General features: G+C 46.3%; 1 protein-coding gene across 2 annotated transcripts in view; it reads left to right on the top strand.

Moving 5' to 3' along the window:
• Positions 1 to 2,289: 2,289 nt before the first annotated feature.
• LOC144498964 (transmembrane protein 263) overlaps positions 2,290 to 18,259 on the top strand; it is a 195,749-nt gene continuing 179,779 nt past the window's right edge. The window contains exons 1-2 of one of the 2 annotated variants that reach the window (XR_013498779.1): positions 2,296 to 2,433; positions 5,637 to 6,154. Coding sequence is in view for 1 of the 2 variants with exons in the window: in XM_078220960.1 (XP_078077086.1) it covers positions 2,428 to 2,433 (6 nt within the window). In the remaining variant the exon portion in view is untranslated. Of the gene's footprint in view, positions 2,434 to 5,636; positions 6,155 to 18,259 lie in introns of those variants that run through there. The other variant, XM_078220960.1, reaches the window with a different exon arrangement.

The raw sequence follows: 18,259 nt of genomic DNA, 5'->3' as shown, positions 1-18,259 counted from the left end.
TAGCAGTAAGGAAATGCATCTGATGCTTCGATGGCTATTAATATGTGCCTGCTCTTAAAAGGTGTTACTGACACTACATGATTCAGGGTTAGTGGTTGGTTAATGGTTACGATTAGTGGTTAGAGTCTTATGATTAATAATTAGGATGTTATGGTTAGGTTCAGGGAGTTGGGGTTAGAAACAGTTATTCAAATTACTATGGACTCATTGTAAAACAGTTTGAACTTCTGACTGTGATTCAATCTTGTATGGTTAGCATCACATTGCCGTTTGTCAAAATGTTAGTTCTGCTGTACCTCATTGACCAGACAGGTAACAGAGAAGACAATGGTTCACATTGGGCACTGGGTTAGTGACAAGTCAGAGCCACCACTGCTAATCTAATGATTGAGATCTTGCTGTACATTCTCTCACAATGTAGGAGGTTGAAGGCAAAGCTTTCCAGATAGGATCGCGGAGGGGGCCCCAGGGGTAAAGCAATAGTGTGGAGGAGTTCAAGAATTTGGGATCTTGGATTAGGGAATGTGATTGGATAATGGTGAAGGAGGAGAATACTGATTGGGAGAAGCGAGCAGACTGCATACTGATTGGGTGAGGTATAAGGTGATGACTGCTGCGGATTGGAGATAGAGGAGAGGCTGAGGGATGGTTGGGTGGGAGAGGACTGAGTGCTGAATGGGTGAATCATAGAATCATAGAAACCCTACAGTGCAGAAGGAGGCCATTCGGCCCATCGAGTCTGCACCGACCACAATCCCACCCAGACCCTACCCCCGCATATTTACCCGCTAATCCCTCTAACCTACGCATCCCAGGACTCTAAGGGGCAATTTTTAACCTGGCCAATCAACCTAACCTGCACATCTTTGGACTGTGGGAGGAAACCGGAGCACCCGGAGGAAACCCACGCAAACACGAGGAGAATGTGCAAACTCCACACAGACAGCGACCCGAGCCGGGAATCGAACCCGGGTCCCTGGAGCTGTGAAGCAGCAGTGCTAACCACTGTGCCACCGTGCCGCCCAAACCTCTCGCCCAATCAGCATTTAGGCCCTTGCCACCAATAAGCATTTAGCCTGTCCCCATCTGTGCCACCACTGTGGCGGGGGCGGGGGGGCGTGGCTGTGGCGGGGGGCGGGGCTGTGGCGGGGGGGTGGGGCTGTGGCGGGGGCGGGGGGATGGGGTTGTGGCGGGGAGGAGGTGGGGAGGAGGTGAATACTAATTGGATGAGGGAGGGTTGAATGTTGATTGGATGGGGACAGGCTAAATGCTTATTGGTGGCAAGGGCCTAAATGCTGATTGGGCGAGAGGGGTTGGCTACTAAATGGGTGAGGGAAAGTTTGAATGCTGATTGGATGGGCGTTGGGGAGCGGGTGAGAGAGCTGAATGTTGATTGGGTGGAGGAGCTGAATGTTGATTGGGTGGAGGAGCTGAATGTTGATTGGGTGGAGGAGCTGAATGTTGATTGGGTGGAGGAGCTGAATGTTGATTGGGTGGCAGGAGTTAAATGCTGATTGATTGGGAGAGGCTGAGTACAGATTGGGTGGGGAGGGGTTTGAATGCTGATTGGATGGGGAGGAAAGTGAATGCTGATTGGGTGAGGAGGGGCTGAATGCTGATTGGTTGGGGAAAGGGTTGTTTGCTAATTGTGTGAGGGGCAGAATGCTGATTGGGTGACAGGGAGCTGAATATTCATTGAGTGGGAGGGTGAATGCTGATTGGTTGTGGAGGGGGCGAATGTTGATTGGGTGGTGGGAGCCGGAGGGCGGGGCTGTAGGGGGAGCTGGGGGGGCGGGGCTGCGGTGGGAGCCGGGGGGGAGGGGCTGTGGCGGGGGGCGGGGCTGTGGCGGGGGGCGGGGCTGTAGTGGGAGCTGGGGGGGAGGGGGGCGTTGGCGGGAGGGGGGCGGGGCTGTGGCGGGCAGCAGCGGCGGGGGGGCGTGGCTGTGGCGGGGGCGGGGGGCGTGGCTATGGCGGGGGGGTGGGGCTGTGGCGGGGGCGGGGGGATGGGGTTGTGGCGGGAGCTGGGGGAGCGGGGCTATGGCGGGGGGCAGGGGGCGGGTGACGGGGATCGGGGCTGTGGCGGGGGGCTGCGGCGGGTGGCGGGGGGCGGGGCTGTGGCGCGGGGACGGGGCGGGGCTCTGGCGCGGGGGGCGGGGCCGGGCTCTGGCGCGGGGGGCGGGGCTATGACGCGGGGGGCGGGGCTGCAGCGGGGGGGGACGGGGCTCTGGCGCGGGGGGGCTATGACGCGGGGGCGGGGCTATGACGCGGGGGGCGGGGCTATGACGCGGGGGGCGGGGCTATGCTGCCCCTGCCGTCAGATCCTGTCGGTGCAGCTCGGGCTCTGATGTGGGCGTCTGTCGCTGCGACCGAGTGACGGAGTTGGCCTCAGGTAGAGGCCGGGAGGGAGGCGGCCTGCCCGGGACCACCATGAAGGTGAGAGGAAGCAGTGGCTCTCCCCGGCCTCTCCATCCTCATTCCCCTCGCTCACACCCACCCTGACCCCGCGATCCCCTCACTCCCAGGCCGGCCGGGCGGAGGCTGTGTGTGTGTGAGTAGGCCCGGGACCCCCTTCCCTTCCCCACTGAGCCCGGGCCGGGCAGCACTGTCTCCAACTGCCGGGCTCGCTGTGAGGATAAATGAGAAGGTTCTGTGCTGCATTTGCTGGAACATTCCATCATTTATTCCTTGTCTGTAACGTTACATTGAAAATTGTATAAAACACCCTCCTTTAACCTGGACACAGGAGCTTTCCCGCTTTGTAAACCCTCAGTTTGACTGTCAGAAAGAGCCCAGGAAAGTTATTGAGACAGTCTGCCTTTCAGTAATATTTAGGTGAGTAAATGTGGCCATATTGCAGCTGAAGATGTTGAAGTTCATTCATTAGCGTCACAAGTAGGTTTACATTAACACAGCAATGAAGTTACTGTGAAAATCCCCGAGTCATCACACTCCGGTGCCTGTTCAGGTACACTGAGGGAGAATTTAGCCTGGCCAATGCACCTAACCAGCATGTCTTTCAGACTGTGGGAGGAAACTGGAGCACCCGGAGGAAACCCATGCAGACATGGGGAGATCGTGCAGACTCCACACAGACAGTGACCCAAGACTGGGAATCGAACCAGGTCCCAACAGTGCTAACCACTGTGCCGCCCTACCCTCAGAGGGGCTTTTTCCCTTTGCAAACCCTCAGTTTGAGTGTCAGAGCACAGTAAAGTTGTTTTAAGAAGTCCTTTCAGTCAGATTTAAGTTTGTAAACGTGGTCCAAATGCAGGTGAAGAGTTTATTGAAGTAAAGCAGCATTTTGCTTTGTGAAAAGTGGAGCTGGAGCCAAATGTTCAAATATAAATGAAGCCTAATATCTTTGGAGCAATGTGTAGTGTTCATTGCTTGCTATTGTGAAATGTACTTTTTAACTGAAAAGTAATGTCAGATTTTAGATGAACATTTGATTGTATGTATTTATCTGTCACCTTGTGTCTCCATACTTCACCTACTTTTAAAATACAATACTTTGCTCATGGTATCCTTGTGCTTTTAAAGAGCAGCTTTAACCTAAGCATGAAAAACTATATACTGAACCATCAGCAAATTCATTAAAGTTTCTTTGGAACAATGGCTAGAACAAGGAATGTCTGAGTTGAACCCCCTAAGCAGTTGCTGGTCTTTTCCTGGGGACATCACGTCCCAATGTACAAAAGTTCATGTCTTTGAAAGGATAACAATGTTCTTTTTGCAATATATTTCAATTGCATGCACATTTTCAGCGAGAGGAATAATGCACAAAAACAATTGAATAAAAATAGAGTTGGTGTGGATGACCATTTCTTGCAGACAAATCTGATGGCCTTAAGGATCTTCTAGAATACTTGATTGTATCTTAACTCTCACGAAGCCTGTTCTACAATCACTCTGTAATCACTAACCTATGTTGGCTCTGCTCCACCAATGCCTCAAATTTAAAATTCTCATCCTTGTGTTCACATCAGTTCCTGGTCTTGCCACTCCCATCTTTGCAAGCTTACTCTGAGAACTCTGCATTTGGGCATCCCAGGTTTCCTACATCCCCATCATTGACTGCGTGCGGCATCTCCAGCTGCCTTGGCCTTTGCGATTCCTTGTGATCTCTCTTTCCTTTACCTCCTTTTAAGATGTTCCTTAAAATGTACCTCCTTGACCAAGCTTTTAGTCACCCTCCTTAATGTTGTCCTGTTTGACCCTTGTCAATATTTTTCTGATTATCCTCCTTTAATGGCATGCTTTACTACTTCACAGGTACATTATTAATGCAGGTTGTTGCATTTGCTCATGGACCCCAGGATGAAAGGTTTTATTTTAAACTATTCTTGTTTGTAGGCAGTGGAAGTACTTCAAATGTTGCCTCACCATTTATAAGATTTTTGCTAAGTGTGCTTTCTAATACTATCATGCGATTGCTATAATGAAAAACTCCAGTTAGCTTTTTTAAAAATGCATACTGAATCTTTTGTCACTGTGCTTCCCTTCTGGAACACTGCTTTAAACATATCGAGCTGAGACTCTGGCTTTATGGAAGGTCCTTGCTGTCCTCAGTGGTTCTCATCCACATTCCCTGGGGTCCCCTTGCCTATATGTGTCATTAGCAAACTTCAGTCATTCTGGAGTTTGCCCCATGAATAAATGGATGTTGTTCTTGCATTCTTTGTCCACTGTCCTGGATCACACAGTGAAATAGTGTTTTGAAACAAGACTAGATCTTGAGCTTTAAGAAAGCTAAACCACAGAAGAAAATTACAACTGAGTATGTGAGACCTCTGGAACTGTGTTTCTGCAAAGCATGTAATGTGGTGGGAAAGTTGTGGCTGACTGCTTTGAATGCAAACTTGGATGAGAGATTTTCTCTGATTGTTGACACTGGAGGGAAACTCAACAGTTGCCCCATTCTACAGGGGAAAGCCTTCTAGCTCCACAGAGCACTGAATGGAAGTTCAGAATTCAGATAAAGGTGTTATACTTCAACTTTTCAACTGCAGAGAAAGCAATCAACTGATTGCTTTGAGCCTAACGAAAGCAAATGAGCATTTGCCCCAAAATTACATTGCAGTGGGAACCCTGCCTGAAAAGACATTTGCTGCATCTGGAGAGGCAGTTAGACCAGGTACAAAGATGTCGAGGAATATCTAACAGACAAAATAATCACCAGTGTTACAGAACAAAATCAATGGTGGTCATGCGATATTTGTGCTGCGCTTTTAATGTTAACCTCAACTTCCATTGCTATTAACTCTAAAGCCCAGCTGAATAACAGAACGTTCATAAGGTTTGTATCTCGTGAATGGTTGCTTGCTGTAACAGCGACTACACATGAAATCCTTCCTCATCCAGGGCACTGTTTTTGTGCACATTGCACCTTTTCCCTCTGCAACAGAATCATCAAGTATATTTTCTCCGTGCAGCCCTGGGATCGTCTATTGATCAGCGGAGGAAGGAATTTAGCACCAGTTGCTGCCTCACTTCCCCTCCACAACAGCAAAAGAGGAAACGTTAGAATTGTATATACGGAAGAAGGCCACCAAGCCCATCGGGGCTGTTGGCCTTTTTGAAAGAGCTATCCAATTATCCCATTCATTCCCCATGTCCTTTTCCTTTGTCATGTGCAGATCTGGTCCTATTGAAGTAATTTTGGACAGAGCCTGAGGCCGTTGAAGTTTGGGGTATCGACTGGATGGAATGTCTGTGGAACAGTGTGTGAAGCATTGAGCAGCAGTGGCTCTAATTCCAAGCTGATGCCACTGCTGCTGAATTCCAAGCTGTGACTTGCCCCCAAAGTAGAGATGGTGCACGATACTGGATAAACATCAATGACTGACTTCAGGCCTCGGGGCTGAAAATATTGGTTGCTGATCAGGATGATGCAGTAACTGTTTACAACCTGGCAGCAGGTAATCCACTGGAAAAGAATCTCCAGATCAGTGGAACTGTTGCATGGACAAAACACGATGGATGTGTACCCACAGATATCGTGCTCATCTTGTGGTTGCAATATTTGTCTGTGTCACTGAGTCACCTGAAGGTTTGTTCCTCATGTCATATCCTGTAATTGTTTGCTCTTACCTTGATTTATAAATCACTTTTAGCCATGTAATGTTCAAAAATAAATAAACGCAACATTTTTTTACCCAAAGCTCTGCTGCTGAATATTTGAATAGTTGTGTTCCAGTCTGATTTACTTCAGGAATGATGTGGAGATGCCGGCGTTGGACTGGGGTAAACATAGTAAGAAGTCTCTCAACACCAGGTTAAAGTCCAACAGGTTTATTTGGTAGCAAAAGCCACTAGCTTTTGGAGTGCTGCTCCTTCGTCAGGTAAGGAGCAGCGCTCCGAAAGCTTAGTGGCTTTTGCTACCAAATAAAACTGTCGGACTTTAACCTGGTGTTGTGAGACTTCTTACTTACTTCAGGAAGACAGGAGAGAAGTCATCTAGGCAAGTTCAGCTATGATTTCTCGGGGGTGAAATTTGACCCGGTTACACCTGTTTACAAGCAGAAACTGTTGGAAAGTCGTCCCAGTTAGGAGGCCAAACTCCTGTGCTCTCATGGTGTCAACAATGAGAGCTGAGAGTTACAGAGAACATGATTTTAAAACAACTCTTAAAGGTACACTAACATCACAGCAGGCATATGTAAACTCCAAGTGCTTGGTATATTGGTAACAAAATTAACCACACTTTGGCAGGTTAGGCTTGTAATGGAATATTTGATTACATATGCAGCTACAAAAGGTAATTTAGTGTTTGGCATGTCGTGGCTGAAAAATTATTCCAAAAACTGCATCCATTTAAATTGATTGTATAAATGTTTTTAAATCATGCAGAGTCGGGGTAAGAAAATTAAAACCTAGGGGTGTGTTGGAATGTATTGAAATTGCTTCACCTTCTCAATGTGAAGAACTTGAAAATTATAGACAATACCAGAATTAGCCATGCTTTTTAAACCCTTGCAGAATGAATTTAAACTGCAAACAGCATGTATTGAAGAATTGTGTTGGTGTAGGGGGTGACATGTTAGCATCAATAACAGCTTGGAATTCTAATAGGAAGCGGAGTACAGATAAATGGGTCTTTCTTTGGATTGGCAAGATGCAACTAGTGGTGGATCCTCAACCTTTTGCAATGAATATTCATGATTTTGATGAAAGGACTGAATGTATGTTAAGTAAATTTGCCAAGCAGTAGGAAATTATATTCCCAAGAGGCGATAGATATTCTGCAAAAAGGGTTAAGTGAGTGGACAAAAATTTAGCTGGTGGAAGTAACCGGGTAAATGCAAACTTCACTTTGGCGGGAAGAATAGAAGAGCAGTATACTATTTGAACAGAGATTGCAAAACCTGGCGGAACGGAAGGATCTGGGTGTCCTGGTCAATGAATCACGCCATTAGTATGCAGGTACAGTAAGTGATTAGGAAGGCAAATGAGATGTTGACATTTATTGCCAAATGAAAGGATATGGTGCAGACTCGATGGGCCGAATGACCACCTCCTGCCATGTAGGTTTTCTATGTGTTCTAATATAAAAGTAGGGAGGTTATCCTGCAGCTGTACAGGGCCTTGGGGAGACCACAACTGGAGTACTGTGTACAGTTTTGGTCTTAACTGAAAAAATATGTAACTTTCAGAAATAATTCATTCCTGGGATGAAGGCCTTGTATGAAGAGAGGTTGAACAAGTTGCCCTATACCCGTTGAAAGTTAGAATGCGAGGTAACCTTATTGAAACATTCAAGATCTCAAGGGGACACGGGCACAGTGCTGGCACTTGCCTCACCGTTCCAGGGAGCCAGGTTTGATTCCAGCCTTGGGTGACTGTTGGTGTGGAGTTTGCATGTTCTCCCTGTGTCTGCATGGGTTTCCTCCAGGTGCTCTGATTTCCGCAGTACAAAGATGTGCAGGTTAGGTGGATTGGCCATGTTCAATTGCCCCTTAGTCACCCAAGGTTAGGGTAATTAGTGAAGTAAATGCATGGGGTTACGGGGATTGCGCTGGTTAAGATACTCTTTTGGAGAGTTAGTGCAAATTCAGCCTATTGGCTGCCTCTTGCACTGTAGAGATTCTATGATGAGGTGGGTAACTGGAGGGTGTTCCCTGTTGTGGGAGAGATGAAAAGTAGGGGAGTCGGTTTAAGAATTAGAGGTCAACCTTTTCAGGCAAAGATGAGCAGAAATGTTTTCTGAGTGTCATAAGTCTGGAATTCTCTTCCCCAGAAAGGAGTGGAGCCTAAGTTTTTAATTTTATTCAAGGCCGCGTTAGATTTTTGACGGACAAGGGTGTCTGGGTTATAGGAGGCAGACAGGAAAATGGAGCTGAGACCATAACCAACTCAGCCACAATCATTGAATGGTGAAGCAGACTTGAAGGGCCAAATGACTTGCTCTTTTAAGTTGTATGTTCCTGAGGTTAGTGTTGGTACTGAAAGTTTCAGCTGTTCGTCAGCACCTCTCCCTCTGCCCTCATCCCCAGATCCTAGAGCTGTACGTTTTACCTTCAAAATGTTTTTTGAATCTCATTTCTAAGAGTACATGATTTAGAGTACACATTTTGAAACATAAAGGCATCAAATTGAATAAATATAATAGCCTTTATTGGGTCTTGAATGTTGAGGTGTATATGACATTCAAGAAGAATAGGAAGCCCGGAAAGATGGTGGGGTAGCACTGTTGATCAAGAATGGCATTGGTTCAGGAGGTCAGGATATGGAATTAGTTGGGTGGCGATCAGTAATAGTAGGGGAAAGAAGTAATTAGTGGGAGTGGTCTACCGGCCCCCTGACAGCCACAATGTGGGACAAAGTATAAAAGAAGAAATATTGGGTGCTTATGATAAAGGAACGGCAATGATCATGAATGATGTCAATCAACATGTAAACCGTAAAATTTCAGATTGGCAGTAGTAGCCGAGATGAGTTCTTTTGAGAGTGTTTCTTAGAGCAGCACATTCTGGAACCAACCAGAGAACAGGTTATTTTCGACTTAGTATTGTGTAATGTTACATGATTAGTTAATGACCTCAGGGTAAAGGCATCCCTAGATAGAGACCACAATATACTTGAATTTGGCATCCAGCTTCAAAAAGGGAGAAAAGTGGGTCTAAGACTAATATTTTAAACTTAAATAAGAACAACTATGTGGGCATGAAAGCTGAGCTCAATTATAATAATAAAACACCTGGTGTCCAAGCAGCTGGTGAAGTAATTATTTGCAGGAGAAAAAGACTATATACAAGGAACATTTACAGCAAGACAGCATCACCATCAAAATTAGCATTAGGGTCGACCTGTATCAGTAGACTTGTTGACAGAATTGTTGCTTCACCTGGTTCCAAGCCTCATTGAGGTGTCTTCCAAAGCCACCTTCGGTGTTTCCTCAGGAGAGTGTGCAAAGTGCTAACAAGGTGGCCAAACTCGGAATGCATTTATCACAGTAATTTACCATACCCAGGCAGGATTTTAGCTCTGGTATTTCTGGGAACAGGTGCCTTCATTTTGGCCTTTTCCTTCTCTTCCAAGGGGCACAATCCCTTGGCATCCACCTTGTACCCCAAGTTGGCCACTCTACTGGCTCTAAAAGGTACACTTTCCCTCCTGAAACACACTCCAGCATTCGTGAATCTTTTTAATACCTCTTCCAAATTGGCTAAGTACTCCCCTTTGGTGGAACCAGTAATCAGTATATCATTGAATTAAATTGCAACTCTGGGTAACCACTGTAATAAATTTTCCATTATATGATTTAAAAAATCTCGCACTGCAAGCCCTTGAGTGTTGATAGTGACATCCGTCAAAATAACTCATCCAAGTTGAACTGCAATAAGTGTGACTTCGATATAGTTTAGTAAATGCCAAGCTGCCAGATAATTTGGCATCTTGATCATTGATTTTTGGGCATGGGGTATGTCTAATTTAGCCGCCAAATGATGGTTAGTTTGTTAGTTTGTAATCAAATGTGGACCAATTTGTCTGCTTTGATGACAGGAGGATTGATAGGAGCAGCAGACTCTGCAAGCCACACTTGTCTTAAGAAGCCCAGATCTTCAAGATGTTTAAAGTTCTGCTTATACCTTTTCCAACATGGGATAAGAGACTGGTCTTGCTCGGTAGTACTTGGCGTGGCTTCAGTGTCTGTGCATATCTTAGCCTGGAGCCCCTTCATTTTTACTAGGCTATATTCGGTTGACTTCACATCATCCCCACTCACCAAGTGTGAATATGTCCAGTTTACCACAATATATTGGAGCCAGTCCTTGTCTGACTATGACAATAAGCAGGAGCTGGGTGGACTGCTGTCTGTACGCTATTGGAATCATCTTGGTCCTCCTGATTTTGAGTGCCTCTCCTGAACAAGTGGCTTGCCTGACTGTGGTGTCTTCCAACCTCAGTAGTTGGACCCCATCCTGTAAGTAATGGTAAGTTTCTCCTCGCTGACGGTTGCTGAAGCCCCGGTGTCTACTTCCATTTTTCAAAGTATGTCTGTTCACTGTTATTGGGGCCACTTTGACCATGTCTGTGTGGTTCAATGTCAACACATTTTGCTCAGGTGACTGGCACTCCTTCACACTGGGCCAATGCTGGCTCTTGTCCCTTTCCTGAACTGAATAGACTTTGCTTGTTTCCACATTTATGCATTAGGTGACCTCTTCTATTGCACCTGAAACACTCCGCGTCCCGAAACCTGCACATCTCCAGGGCGTCATATTCCCATATCTAAAACATTTGTCGAAAATTCTTGATTGAAACAGTTTTCTACTTGAGTCTCCCTTCCTTTGCTTGAACAAACACTCTCCACTCCAGTGTTGCAGCTGCTCGTGGCCCCTCTTGTCAGCTGGCAGACCTCACCTTCAGGCATGCTTTGCAATTCTTAAGCGCCTTTTTCCGTACTTTCCATGGACAAAGCTATTTCTACAGCCTTTGTAGCAAGGAATACAGAAACCCCTGCGTTTTGGGGTCTATTAAAATAAAGTAGACTAGTTTAAAATAGGGACCACAGTGTGCCATATATATATATCAAAGGTATCACAATGTGCCTCATTTATATACTAAACAAAAGTATTGTCTATATAAGCACATTAATCATTTTTGAACAAATATTATAGATTTAAACTGTATTTTTGTATTTTCTTGTGAGTTTTGTCTAACAATTTACCCCTTGGCATAATGGGAAATAAGTTTAATTAGACAGACCACATTCTTTTGGAACAATGAAGCGTAGAGCATTTACCCTATTCGGGGCAAACCAGGCAGCTACAAGTTACGAATGTTTTTGAAAATGAATAGAAAGATTCAGCTTCCAGCTGCAATGAAGTCATATTTAGCCTCCACTAATAAGGGACAGAAAACAGATAAGAAAGATGACTCCCTTCTTGTTCCCAGGATTGCAGATGTAAGGAGCGACCATTGAACCTACCAGATTTGCGTAGGTAAGGTTACTAGGCGAGGGGGGGGAGAAGAACCTGTGGGTTTGGTTGACCAATGAATTGCTAATTGTGCTGGAAGTTAGAATGCCATTAGCCAAGGTAACGAAGGTGTATTAATGTAATTGGATCATTCAACCTGGATGATAATTTAGGTGGGAAGATCGAATCTTCAGAAATATTTGTGCTCATGTGATGTAACAGCAGAGCGAGGTTGGAATCCCCTCACTGTCTCTCCCAATACGTGTTGGTCAAATAAAGAACATATTTAACTGCATTGCAAGTCTTGTTAGCTGGGTTCGGCTGAATACAAGACTCCCCAGTGGGACTCCCTGGGAAAATCCCCTTGCAGCCTTCAAATTAAGCTCTGACTTGGCTCGCAATTTCTTTTGGATAGCTGCATTATTTATCCCACATACCAGCCTTTCCCTAAACGTATCATTCAGGGATGATCCAAGTTTTCAGTATTCCGCCAGTTTCCTTAATCTTGCAATGAAATCCGCACTGGGTTCTGTAGGGGCACTCCTGTAGAATTAAATTTGTATCATTGGAGAATGACAGAGGGCTTCGGGTGGTAATGGTTTCTGAAGAGCTCAGTGAATGATTTTGAATCAGGAGCCTCTGGGTAGCTCAAACTTCTTACTGCACTGTGTCTGGGCACTGCAAGCTGTTAGCGAGATAATCCTCTGCTTCTCCTCCCCCTCTAGTGGGTGGCACAGTGGTTAGCACCACTGCCTCACAGCTCCAGGGTCCCAGGTTCAATTCTGGCCTCGGGTCACTGTCTGTGTGGAGTTTGCACGTTCTCCCTGTGTCTGCGTGGGTTTCCTCCGGGTGCTCCGGTTTCCTCCCACAGTCCAAAGATGTGCAGGTTAGCTTGATTGGCCATGCTAAATTGACCCTAGTGTCAGGGGCATTAGCAGGGTAAATGGATAAGGGAATAGGGCCTGGGTGGGATTGTGGCCAGTACAGACTCGGGCCGAATGGCCTCCTTCTGTGCTGTAGGGAACCTATGATATCTATCTATGATATCTATGTTATTGGCTCTAAAAACATGCCGCCTTTTCATTGATTCCAGTCTTAATTTGCATCAAATGGTTCGAGCTTACCAAAATTGACATTGATAATTTGGAGTGGGAAGCACTTCTTTTCTTGCAGTCTGCAATGGATGCTGGATCCCACCCTCGTCTCCAATGTAATAACGGAACCTCTGGTGTCCAAGCAGCTGGTGAAGTAACAGAGACTTATTTACAGGGAGAAGAGACTATTTACAACTAACTTTTGCAGCAAGACAACAGCACTAGTAAAACTAACATAACCTGCTGTCCAGCTCCCAATGTAGTTTTTAAAGCCCACACTCCAGCTCCAAATTGCGTTCTGCTGTTCCATAGGTCAGGGAGTTATGTGGCCGAAGAGGTCACAGTGACATCTTTCTCCCTTCAGGTCCATTGTGACCGAAAGATCTTGACGTCAATGCCTCAGTCCCTCAGGGGACTCCTGATTAAATAGAAAGCTACGGAGTATCACTGGTAGGGACAGCACGGTGGCACAGTGGTTAGTACGGCTGCCTCATAGCGCCAGGGACCCAGATTCGATTCCTGGCTTGGTTTCCTGTCTGTGTGGAGTCTGCACGTTCTCCCTGCGTCTACAAGGTTTCCTCCGGGTGTTCCAGTTTCCTAACACAGTTCGAAGGTCGCGCAGTTAGGTTGATTGGCCGTGCTAAATTCTCCCTCTGTACCCGAGCAGGCGCTGGAGTGTGGCAGCTAGGGGATTTTCACAACTTAATTGCAGTGTTAATGTAAGTCTACATATGACACTAATAAATAAACATAAACTAAGTTACAAGAAACATTCCCACAATAACTATATATTGGGAGGCGGAGGAGAGAGAGGAACTTGACGTTTTAATCACGAGTGAAGCATTACTGAGTAAGCTGATGAAGCTTCAGGCTGAAAAGTTTCCGGGTCCTGATGGGTTTTATCCTCGGGTCTTAAAAGAGGTGGCGAATGACATAGTAGATGTGTCGATAATTTTCCAGAACTTGTTAAATTCTGGCAAGGTGCCATCAGACTGGAAAAGTAGCAAATATAAGCCATCTATTTTAGAAGGGAGGGAGGCAGAAATCAACATTATACACCAGTCAGCTATAGCTGGGCAATGAGATAAGCTCAAGGTAATTGGGAAGAATCAGCGTAGCTTTATAAAAAGGGAATCATGTTTAACCAATTTTTTGGAGTTCTTTGAAGAAGTGCTGGCACTGGCAAGGTATCTAGAGGGGATGGGTGTGCAGGCAGTGCTGTGTTCCTTTTGCACTATGTTTGAGGTGAGGGACGACGTCAGTGTCCCTGCTGATTACACCTGTGGGAAGTGCACCCATCTGCAGCTCCTCCAAAACCGTGTTAGGGAACTGGAGCTGGAGTTGGATGAACTTAGGATCATTAGGGACGCAGAGGTGGCCATAGACAGAAGCTTTAGGGATACAGTTACTCTGAGGAATGAAAATAGATGGGTGACGGTGAGAGGGGCTGGGAGGAAGCAGTCAGTGCAGGGATCCCCTGTGGTTGTTCCCCTTAGCAACAAGTATTCCGCTTTGGATACGGTTGAGGAGGACGACATACCAATGGTGAGCCGCAGTGAGAGGATCTCCAGCACTGTGTCTGTCTCTGTGGCTCGGGAGGGTAAGGGGGAAAGCGGGAGGCCAATAGTTATTGGGGACTCGTTAGTTAGAGGGATAGATAGGAGGTTCTGTGGCAGCAAAAGAGACTCGAGGATGGTATGTTGCCTACTGGATGCCAGGGGCCGTGACGTCTCGGACCGTGTCTTCCGGATTCTTAAGGGGGAGGGGAAACAGTCACAAGTCATGGTACACATTGGTACCAACGACATAGGTAAGAGAAGGGACGGGGATTTAAAACAGGAATTTCGGGAGGTGGGCTGGAAGCTGAGAGCCAAGACAAAACATGTGGTCATCTCTGGTACGTTGCCGGTGCCACGTGATAGCGAGTTGAGGAACAGGGAGAGAGTGCAGTTAAACATGTGGTTGCAGGGATGGTGTAGGAGGGAGGGTTTCAGATACGTGGATAATTGGAACACATTCTGGGGAAGGTGGGACCTGTACAAACAGGACTGGGTGCACCTGAACCAGAGGGGCACCAATATCCTGGGAGGGAAATTTGCTACGTCTCTTCAGAGGGGTTTAAACTAATTTGTCAGGGGATTGGGAAAAGGAGTTGTAGTCCAGAAGTCAGTGTTGAGGGTGGTGAGGTATTGGGGAAGGTATCAAGGTCAAGGGTGGGTACTGGTAGACCGGAAGGTGGGTTGAAGTGTGTCTACTTCAATGCAAGGAGCATCCGGAACAAAGTAGATGAACTTGGGGCGTGGATTGGTACTTGGGACTACGATGTTGTGGCCATTACGGAGACGTGGGTAGAACAAGGACAGGAATGGTTGTTGGACGTTCCGGGGTATAGATGTTTCAGTAAGTGTAGGGAAGCTGGTAAAAGAGGTGGAGGAGTGGCATTGTTAATCAAGGATAGTCTAACGGCTGCGGAAAGGCACTTCGAGGGGGATCTGCACACTGAGGTAATATGGGCTGAAGTTAGAAATAGGAAAGGAGCGGTCACGTTGTTAGGAGTTTACTATAGGCCCCCAAATAGTAATAGAGATGTGGAGGAAGAAATTGCTAAGCAGATTATGGATATGTGTGGGGATCACAGGGTAGTTGTCATGGGGGACTTTAACTTTCCAAATATTGATTGGAACCTTTGTAGGTCAAATCGTTCGGATGGGGCAGTTTTTGTGCAGTGTGCACAGGAGGGTTTCCTGACACAATATGTGGATAGGCCGACAAGAGGTGAGGCCACATTGGATTTGGTACTGGGAAAAGAACCGGGCCAAGTGTTAGATTTGGTTGTGGGAGAGCACTTTGGAGATAGTGACCACAATTCGGTGTCTTTTGTTATTGCAATGGAGAGGGATAGGGCCGTACGGCAGGGCAAGGTTTACAATGGGGGAGAGGTAATTAGGATGCGATTAGGCAAGAATTAGGGGGCATAAGATGGGAACAGAAACTGTCAGGGAAAGGCACTAATGAAAAGTGGAACTTTTTCAAGGAACAAATACTGGGTGTCCTTGATAGGTATGTCCCTGTCAGGCAGGGAGGAAATGGCCGAGTGACGGAACCATGGTTCACGAAAGAGGTGGAATGTCTTGTGAAAAGTAAGAGGGATGAGGAAACAAGGTTCAGATGGCTCGATTGAGGGTTACAAGTTAGCAAGGAATGAGCTGAAAAAGGGGCTGAGGAGAGCTAGGAGGGGACATGAGAAGTCCTTGGCGGGTCGGATCAAGGAAAACCCCAAGGCTTTTTATTCTTATGTGAGGAATAAAAGAATGACCAGGGTGAGGTTAGGGCCGGTCAAGGACAGTAGTGGGAACTTGTGCATGGAGTCAGTAGAGATAGGCGAGGTGATGAATGAATACTTTTCTTCAGTGTTCACCAAGGAGAGGGGCCATGTTTTTGAGGAAGAGAAGGTGTTACAGGCTAATAGGCTGGAGGAAATAGTTGTTCGGAGGGAGGATGTACTGGCAGTTTTGAATAAACTGAAGGTCGATAAGTCCCCTGGGCCTGATGAAATGTATCCTAGGATTCTTTGGGAGGCAAGGGCTGAGATTGCAGAGCCTTTGGCTTTGATCTTTGGGTCCTCACTGTCCACGGGGAATGTGCCAGAGGACTGGAGAGTGGCGAATGTTGTTCCTCTGTTTAAGAAAGGGAATAGAAATGACCCTGGTAATTATAGACTGGTTAGTCTTTCTTCGGTGGTTGGTAAATTGATGGAAAAGGTCCTTAGGGATGGGATTTACGACCATTTAGAAAGATGCAGATTAATCTGGGATAGTCAGCACGGATTTGTGAAGGGCAAGTCGTGCCTCACAAATTTGATTGAATTTTTTGAGGAGGTGACTAAGTGTGTTGATGAAGGTAGGGCAGTTGATGTCATATACATGGATTTTAGTAAGGCGTTTGATAAGGTCCCCCATGGTCGGCTTATGATGAAAGTGAGGAGGTGTGGGATAGAGGGAAAGTTGGCCGATTGGATAGGTAACTGGCTGACTGATCGAAGACAGAGGGTGGTGGTGGATGGAAAATTTTTGGACTGGAGGCAGGTTGCTAGCGGAGTGCCAGAGGGATCAGTGCTTGGTCCTCTGCTCTTTGTGATTTTTATTAATGACTTAGAGGAGGGGGCTGTAGGGTGGATCAGTAAATTTGCTGATGACACCAAAATTGGTGGAGTAGTGGATGAGGTGGAGGGCTGTTGTAGGCTGCAAAGAGACATAAGATAGGATGCAAAGCTGGGCTGAAAAATGGCAAATGGTGTTTAACCCTGATAAATGTGAGGGGATTCATTTTGGTAGGACTAATTTAAATGTGGATTACAGGGTCAAAGGTAGGGTTCTGAAGACTGTGGAGGAACAGAGAGATCTTGGGGTCCATATCCACAGATCTCTGAAGGTTGCCACTCAAGTGGATAGAGCTGTGAAGAAGGCCTATAGTGTGTTAGCTTTTATTAACGGGGTTGGAGTTTAAGAGCCGTGGGGTTATGCTGCAACTGTACAGGACCTTGGTGAGACCACATTTGGAATATTGTGTGCAGTTCTGGTCACCTCACTATAAGAAGGATGTGGAAGCGCTGGAAAGAGTGCAGAGGAGATTTACCAGGATGCTGCCTGGTTTGGAGGGTAGGTCTTATGAGGAAAGGTTGAGGGAGCTAGGGCTGTTCTCTCTGGAGCGGAGGAGGCTGAGGGGAGACTTAATAGAGGTTTATAAAATGATGAAGGGGATAGATAGAGTGAACGTTCAAAGACTATTTCCTCGGGTGGATGGAGCTATTACAAGGGGGCATAACTATAAGGTTCATGGTGGGAGATATAGGAAGGATATCAGAGGTAGGTTCTTTACTCAGAGAATGGTTGGGGTGTGGAATGGACTGCCTGCAGTGATAGTGGAGTCAGACACTTTAGGAACATTTAAGCGGTTATTGGATAGGCACATAGAGCACACCAGGATGATAGGGAGTGGGATAGCTTGATCTTGGTTTCAGATAAAGCTTGGCACAACATCGTGGGCCGAAGGGCCTGTTCTGTGCTGTACTGTTTTATGTTTAAGTAATGTGCTGTGGGTCGAGGGGAGACTCTAGACGTACTATAGTTGGATTTTCAGAAAGCATTTGATAAGGTATCACATTAAAGGTTATTGCATGTTGCCTGATGCAGGGAGTAACACATTACTCTGGATTGAAGATTGGTTGGCGGAAAACAGTATACATACATGTCTGATTGGCAGGATGTGACGAGTGGAGTTCCGCAGGGGTCTGTTGGGGCCTCAATTTTTTTTAAACAATTTATATCAATGACTTGGATGAGGGGAGCAGGCGCATGGTAGCTAAATTTGCCAACAACACAGTGATAGGTCGGAAAGTCTGTTGTGAAGAAGACATAGTTTGCAGATAGATATGAGTCACAGAATCCCTAATCTGCAGAGGGAGATCGTTTGGCCCATCGAGCCTGCACTGATGCCAATCCCACCCAGGCCCCATCCCTGTAAACCCACGTACTCCCAATGCAAATATATCCCTCAAGTCAGGAGACCAAAACTGTACACCATACTCCAGGTATGTCCTCACCAATGCACTCTGCAGCTGCAACAAGACTTCCATATTTTAAACTCCAACCCCTTTGCAATTAAGGCTTGTATTCCTTTTAATTTCCTATTTGCAGTACCTGCATGCTAACTTTGATTCATTTAAAAATACACCTGGATCTCTCT

Source organism: Mustelus asterias, chromosome 9 (assembly GCF_964213995.1).
Source record: "Mustelus asterias chromosome 9, sMusAst1.hap1.1, whole genome shotgun sequence".
Taxonomy (NCBI): Eukaryota; Metazoa; Chordata; class Chondrichthyes; order Carcharhiniformes; family Triakidae; genus Mustelus; species Mustelus asterias.
The sequence above is the reverse complement of the archived record's forward strand: the minus strand, read 5'-3'. Positions and strand labels throughout refer to the sequence as shown.